Source organism: Otolemur garnettii, unplaced genomic scaffold, assembly GCF_000181295.1.
Source record: "Otolemur garnettii isolate 467f Iridium unplaced genomic scaffold, OtoGar3 scaffold00027, whole genome shotgun sequence".
Taxonomy (NCBI): domain Eukaryota; kingdom Metazoa; phylum Chordata; class Mammalia; order Primates; family Galagidae; genus Otolemur; species Otolemur garnettii.
In genome coordinates, this window is record NW_003852422.1 from 7,801,583 (window position 1) to 7,809,616 (window position 8,034).

An 8,034-nucleotide genomic window follows, 5' to 3' on the forward strand; every position below is an offset into this window, starting at 1 on the left:
GGCACTGCATGACGCCACTGCGGTGCCATGACACACAGCTAACGCCCTGGGCACTGCATGACGCCACTGCGGTGCCATGACACACAGCTAACGCCGGCATACTAAATTGCATGGGTGAAACTTATTTCCTGTCTTAAACTATATGTGTCTCAACTGGCATAAAGTTTGAAACTACTTAAGCAGATTACAACAAAATGTGTACATCAGGTTGGCAACTTGCTTCCCTCCCTGGCTTGCTCTGTCATGACAGGAAAATGGTTTAGGTTCTCTGAACCTCATGCTTCTTGGCTGAAGTCTGATAATACTTTTATTTTGAGGAGGAGCAGTTGCTATTTACTCAGAAGGATTAGAGGCTGATGTCATGGGCCTTTAATTCTCTGAAAATAATTTATTCTCTAGAAACTGCTTGCTGTGAAACAGGGAGAGGTTTCTGAAATCCAAAGAGTATAAAACTGATTCGCACCAAGAAAGCTGACCTTTGAAAACCTGGAATGATATTGCCAGGTCAATACCTCCTTGACGCATGTGAGGGTGGACAGTCAAGTCCACCAACTCACCCTGGAGAAAGTGCTACCCCCCTCATTGCTGGACATCACTGTGGGCGCCTTCCCCAGGGAAGCCGTGCACTGACACCAGTGCCTCATCCACCCTTTAATACAGTGTCGGAACTTGTTTTTTGGAATGACTATCAGAGCTGTCATCATAGGAGGTTTGACGATTGAGTTCATGCACTTGCCGCCACGAGCTTTTGTTGGCAGCACTGTGCAAACAGCTTGGTAAGAGTTCATAACTTGGTACATCAGGGTCTCACCGCTGTGTTTGTGTCAACATGTGGCCGTGGCTCACTGACTTGTGTTCAGAATGGTTGCTGTGTGTTTTTGTGTGTGATATGATGATAGTTCTGAGAGGAAATCTGTGAGAGTTCCCTAGCTTGTTTTTTTGTCTAGTTATTAAGGTTCTAAGTTACTTGGTTTCTTTACCCCCCTCACCTCACCCCAATAAAGGATGAGCAATAGATGTGAGTGGCTGCTCTCGTCCCCTGGCTCTGAGGGAAGGATCTGGCAACACTTCTGTCCTGAGCCTTCTCTAAGGGCTTATAACTCAGCCATAAATATTTGTCACTGGCAAAAACATAGCCTAGAGGGTCACAGTCCTGGAGTAAATTATTCATTTATTTATTTCACTGACTTGCTTTAAATTGTTTTAACTGTATTTATCTTTTGTGATGGGAGGAAAAATAATGGGTTTAAGGTTCAGGACACTTTTGTCCTCCGATGAATCAACCCAGCATGGGGATGTAAGTGGAAAACATCAGCAAAAAGTGACTGCTGAAAACAGACAATAATTCTTTCTTTTTTAAAGAGAAGGGCTGGAGGACTGACATTACTCAACCTGAGATCTATTAGCAAAACTTAAGGGAAAAAGCAAATGTTGTGAACTATTGTTTAACACCCCAAAGCATCCACAACCAGTTTGCTTATTCTTTTTTCTCCGCCCCCCCGCCCCCGCCCCCAGACGAATGCGGTCTGGCAAGTTGTGTGTTTCTTGCACCAGCCTGGTTCTGAGGAAGTCACAGAGGGCGGGGCTGGAGTGAAGAGCAGGGTTGGCTGCAGGCTGGGACACTGGGTTGGGATGGAGCCCCTACCTGACCTCCGTGCTCCTGTTTCTTAAGGGACCACATTTGTTCCCTGCCTGTTTTAAAATTGTCTGGTACTTTTCAAAGCAACGTAAGCTCCATTAAATCACGTATCAAGTTTGCTTCCACCCACCACTTTATCTGTAGTGCCAGGTATGCAGTACAGCTTGAACTACTATGTGCTTAAAGACTGATCGATTCAGTGGGGTTGACTCCAACAGGTCACACATGGCTAGGAGAGGTTTAAAATAGGTAACAAATTTCATATTAAGAATGCATTTGCAATTTGTGTTTATAATTGAGCAACGTGACAGGCCATACTTTCAAGAATTCTATTTCTAAATTCATAGAATCAAGAGCTTAACAAAGAATGCGGTTTTAATTATTAAGAATTCTGAGTTTGTTTCTAAAAAGAAGGTTTGCATTTCCTGCACTTTAAATATCACCACTAAAACTTGGTAGGATATTCTGTTTTAAGCATGCAAACCTTTACATTTTTGTATTTTTTTCTCTGATTATGTAAGCAACACATCATTTAGAAGATTCTGAAAATACCAAATTCCCCAAAGAAAAAAATTGCTTTAATTTTTTAAAAAGGTTTAGTTGTCAGATAAAGATTGAATATATTCAAAGTATACAATGCATGTATAATTTAGCACATGTAAACACATAGTCACCACAATCAAATCAACTCATCGATCACTCCCCACACTGGACATTAGGTCCCTAGGACTTGCTCATCTTGCAACCTGAAGCTGGTACACTTTGACCAACAACTCTCCATTTTCTTCACCCCCAGCTCCTGGCAGCCACCATCATATTCCTGCTTTTAGGAATTAGACATTTTTAGATTCCACATGCAGTTGAGATCCTACAGTATTTGTTTTTCTGTATCTGGCTTGTTTGACATAACATCATATCCTCTGGATTCATCTATGCTGCCATAAATAGTAGGATTTCATAGCACAAAAACCCAAAATTAAAAAAAAAAGCAAACAACCCCCCCAAACTAAAACCAAACAACCCAATTAAAAAATGGGCAAGAGATCCAAGTAGATGTTTTTTCAAAGACATAAAACTGGCCAATAGTTTTGTGAAGATGCTCAACATCACTGGTCACCAGGGAAATGTAAACCAGGACCACAGGGAGACGTCCCCTCACACCTGCGAGCATGCACAGTTACCAAGACGAGAGATAGCCAGTGTCGGCAGGACGCGGAGAAAAGGGAAGCCTCATACACTGTTGGTGGGAATGTTAGCTGGTGCAGCCATTGTTCACACGGTATGGAGATTCCTCAAAAACTTAAAAACAGAATCGTCAGATGACCCCACAATCCCTCGGTTGGGAGTGTACGGAAAGGAGATGAGTCTGTATCTTCAAGAGTTACCTGCACTCACATGCTCACTGAAGCACTGTCTGCAAGAGACCCGCTAGGAAAACAAACTTAGTGTCCATCAACAGAGGGGGGGGAAGGAACATGTGGTGTGTATATACGTGAAATGCTAAAAAGAAGGCAATACAGCTTGTGAAAGAATGAGTGGGTCTAGATCTTGAGTTTACCATGAAAAAAAGTTGTAGCTGAATAGTGGTGTGTGAAGGAAGCAATAAGTTGAGGAAAAAATGTCCCCCACAGTCCAGAGAGGATGTTTCTCTAGCAATAGTTCATCACTCTTTTGAATATTGAATCATTAGACTCTTGCCACGATTCTATGATGTAATGTCACTTGGCATATGAAAAGTCTCGTGCAGAGAAAGTGAAGAAATTTTCTGGAGGTCTGTCTGCTAAGTAGTATAAAGACCTAGGATGAGAATTTCAGATTCCTGGACCATTGTAAATTTCCAATTAAACACTGAGTTGAGGTAACATATGTTTTGGGGTTTATTTTTAATTATTAACGAATTGAGTCAAAATATTTTTTAAACAAAATTTGAGATATAAACATCAAAGTTACATACTAGTGTATGTTGGATATACTTGTCAGACATAAAAATAAGTCATTTATTTACTATTTCAATAGTTATTTTCTTTTTCTTTTTCTTCTGTAGAAAGAGTCTGTGAGACTCTGTCTCACTTTATTGTCCTCAGTAGAGTGTCATGGTGTCACACAGGTCACAGCAACCTCCAACTCCTGGGCTTAGGCAATTCTCCTGCCTCAGCCTCCCACATAGCTGGTACTACAGGCACCTGCCACAACACCTGCCTATTTTTTGTTGCAGATTGTCCCAGGCTGGGTTCAAACCTGTCACCCTTGGTATACGGGGCCAGTACCCTACTCACCAAGCCACAGGCACCACCACACCCTTTATATTCTTGTTCTTTTTAAACCCAGATTAATCAAGGGGCAAATAAAGATCTGAGAAGTCAGAAATATTTAGAAGTCTGTAAAAGAAAATTTATCTTTGTCCTTTAGTTCATCCTATTTTTTTATCGGAATCTTAGTTATTTTTAATCGTTACTACGTCCTGATTAAGGAACATTCCTTCCTTTCCCCATCTTCCTTTTTTCCTGCCTTTGGTTGAATTACCTAATTCCTACTATAATTTTTCCTTTTTTCCTCCTAGGTGAAACCAGTAATCAATATATCCCCTTCCTGGCGGGAGGGATGGCTTTCCTGCTGCTGTTTGTCACCCTGTTTACCGTCACCGTCACCGTCATCTCCTATAACAGGTGAGTCGCGCGGCTTAAATCTTGTCCACCTCGAGTAATTGTGATGCTAGAGGCTCTCTTAATTACCCAGTATCTTGTCCAGCTGTCTCAGCATTCAGGTATACATATTTTTGTGTACTGTTCTTATCCAAAGGAGGAGAAGTACTTATAGTACTATCAGATGGGGAAGCTAGGAACGTTCCCACGACAGTTAGTGGGCGGTGGCAGTTCACCCCACTCATCTGCTGCTTGACACCTGCTCTGAATCCCCCTCTACCTTCTTCCTCCTCCAAGAAAAAGACTCTTAGTGAGGACCGGTGTGTGTAAGAGAGAGACAGAGATTGAGTCTGAGAAGGATAAGAACAAGGTTTAATGGTGACAAAGCCTTAATTTATTCATTCATCAAATATTGATTGTGAACAACAGTGAACAAGACATAAGGAAGCTCACACTCTAATAAGAAAACAGCATAATTTGAAATAATTGTCTATTCACCTGGGTGCTGCTATCGATAATGGCCGAGGAAAGGCACTGACTCAGAGCAGGGCAGAAGGGAGCCATTTGGCCTCTATTGAAGTTTTTGTTTGTTTTTCACTTTTCACTATCTTGTGGCACAGTTAGGAATTTTCTAGAATATTCCTGGTTGACACTTCCTTCCCCCTCTAGCTCTCCCAGGTTTACCAACCCACTTGTCTAGGTGTATGCTGCATTTTTTAACTGTAACCAGACTGGTTGGAATTACTCCTTATGCATCCCAACTAAAGTGTTATCCTCCCTTCAGGGAGGAAAGAACCATTCTTTCCGTGTGTAAATTTTGCACATATTATTATTAATATCGGACATATTATAGACACTTAATCCATGTCCGCTGGGTGAGTGACCGTCTCCTGTCTCTCAGGGATTCCTCTCCCAGCGGCTTGTCCACAGAATTTCTGGTAGGTTTCGCTGTCTCGTATCTGTATCCTTGACCTCTTTCTCTTATTGGAAGCTGCCATTTCTGCTCCCCAGATTTTGGTAATCTTCTGCAACCCAGTCTCAGTTTTATCTTCTCTCTGTTCCCTGTCAATTTTTCCTAGTTCCTCTTCTAAAAGCTGGGTTGGCATGTCACCCTCCTGTAGAATACCATTTTCTGTCTTCCTGTTGCTTCCACAATAAGGAGAAAACTCATTGACCCTGTCATCACAGGTGCTGTGCGTTCTGACCAAAGCCTAGTTGTCTTTCATATTTTCTACTTCATTTACTCCCCCGATGTTGACAAATGTTGTTGAAACTGCAACACACCCAACCCTCTTACTCCCTGGAATGCTGCTAAAATGCTGCTTTCCCACAAACCGGCCTTCATCCTGACCATCATTCCCATGCAGGACACCTGTCCCCTCCCTCGGTAAAGTCTGCTCTTTTCCCTGCTCCCGGCAAATAGACATGATGTCACCCTCTGGAATCAACTTGTACTTCTCTGCTCCTCCTCACATCCTGCTTTGTATTTTAATCATTCTCATGCTTGTATTCCCATCTATTCATAATGTCGGGGCTTGTGTTTTATTCATTTTCTTAGCTTTTGATAGCATTTCGCACCAATCTGTCCAAACAATGGATGTTCAATAAGCATCGGTCTAATTAAATGAAACACAAGACAGTTGTTTCACCTTTTTCTCCATCACGGGATGACTTCAAGTCTTGCTGTGACCAGAAATTAGTAAATTGAGGCAAGGAACTCATGTATTTTTTTTTTATTAAATTATAGCTGTGTACATTAATACTATCATGGGGTATAGTGTGCTGTTTCTATATACAATTTGAAATACTTTCATCCAACTGGTTAACATAGCCTTCATGTCATTTTCTTAGTTATTGTGTTTAGACATTTATATTCTACATTTAGAAAGATTCACATGTACCCTTATAGGATGAACCATAGGCGTGGTCCCACCAATCACCCTCTCTCCACCTATCCTCCCCCCTCCCCTCCCCTCCCTCTCCCCTTTCCCCATATTCTTGGGCTAAAATTGGGTTATAACTTTCCTATGAAAGCTATAAATTAGTTTCATATTCCCTATTTAACAAATGGTGCTGGGTTAACTGGCTGGTGACCTACAGAAGACTGAAACTGGATCCACACCTTTCACCACTAACTAAGATAGACTCTCACTGAATTAAAGATTTAAACTTAAGACATGAAACTATAAAAATACTAGAAGAAAGTGCTGGGAAAACACTTGAAGAAATTGGCCTGGGTGAAAATTTTATGAGGAGGACCCCCCGGGCAATTGAAGGAACTCAGGTATTAACTGGCATCAGGGACTTCACTGCTTCTCCGTGGTGATGGAAAGTCCGCCCAGGGCAGTGATGGGAGCGCGAGAGGCTGGAGCCAGCACGTGGCTCACAGTCAGGCAGGACGGACTGTGCTTCATGAAAATGCATCACTGTTAGATGAATAGCTAAACTGAACTGTAGAATATATTGTCCCGCTTGGTTAAATGTGATAAAGGAAGATTAGTGGGCTTGAATTCATAATCACGGAAGGACACCACAAAGGAGGAGGTGCTTGTTCTTTCTGCCTTGTCGCTTGTATGAATTTGTGGATGTTATTTCCAATGGAAACGCCTTGAAAAACGACCCAAGGGCTTCCACAGTGACCTCCTAAACTCCATTTTACCCACTGTTTAGTAATCTTGTTTCTTCAGCTGCACTGACTTGGCTGGAGGCCAGAACACATCAGACGGTAGGTCTGAGTGAGACCCAGCTCTTTCTCACACTCCGTGTGGAGCAGCCTGCGTGTCAGGGGCAGCGGGAGCAGTTTCGCGGCTCCTGGCCTGTGTGGTTTTCATGCAGAGATAAGAACAGACATTAAGAACTGAACGAGCTGGGGCAGGGGAAGCACTGGTAAGAGCAGACGACCCAAAACATATTCTGCAGATTGACACCTGTGCGTGTAGGAAGAAACCCAGCATTGAGAGACCAAGATGGTAGATACTTATTTTACATTTGTTGTCAGTGATGATGTTCACAATGAGTAGAACGCCTTGGTTTACCTGCGCGGTCCAGGTTTTGGCATTGAAAGTCCCTCCCACCCTGAGAAACTTTAGTTTCAGGCAAACCAGAACAGCTGGTCAACCTACAACAAATCGTGATTGTCTACTATTTTTATCTTACAGAGAAAGGACTAAACTTTAGAGATGTAAATAATTAGATAGTAAATTTCAGAGCACCAGTGAAGCACAGGTCCTCCAAGCTCACACTTGGCTCTGTCACACTCTGTACTCCAGGCTTACTGATGAGTGTGTGTGTGTTTGCAGGTGGATACATTTGTTCCCATTTGGAAAAGTTAACTGTATATTACGAGACAGCAGGCATTGTGAACCATGATTTTACAAAAGGTCAAAGGTCATGATCTGGGCCTTAATTTCCCCATCTGTAAAAAGAGGATAATAATAGCATCTGTGTTGTGGATTTATTTTGAAGAACAGATTACTTAATTTACATAAACACCTAGAAACATGCCTTGAATATAATAAATTCATGGATAGAATAAATAAAGAATAATTGGCTTAAATAATAATAAATAAATGCACCTAGAATAAGGTAATATTTGTTTCATGATAGGAAGATTTCAAAGTGACTAGAAGAAACTGCAGAGTCAGCACCCATCACCTGCATGCCCCGCCCTGAGCAGAGTCAGTACCCATCACCTGCGTGCCCCGCCCTGAGCAGAGTCAGTACCCATCACCTGCGTGCCCCGCCCTGAGCAGA

At 42.2% G+C, this 8,034-nt stretch overlaps 1 protein-coding gene across 1 annotated transcript in view; it reads left to right on the forward strand.

The window, feature by feature from the left end:
- CD226 (CD226 molecule) overlaps positions 1–8,034 on the forward strand; it is a 59,413-nt gene that overhangs the window by 47,208 nt on the left and 4,171 nt on the right. Inside the window, exon 4 of the mRNA XM_003788458.3 lies at positions 4,200–4,305. Within this exon, the coding sequence (XP_003788506.3) occupies positions 4,200–4,305 (106 nt within the window). The remainder of the gene's footprint in view (positions 1–4,199; positions 4,306–8,034) is intronic.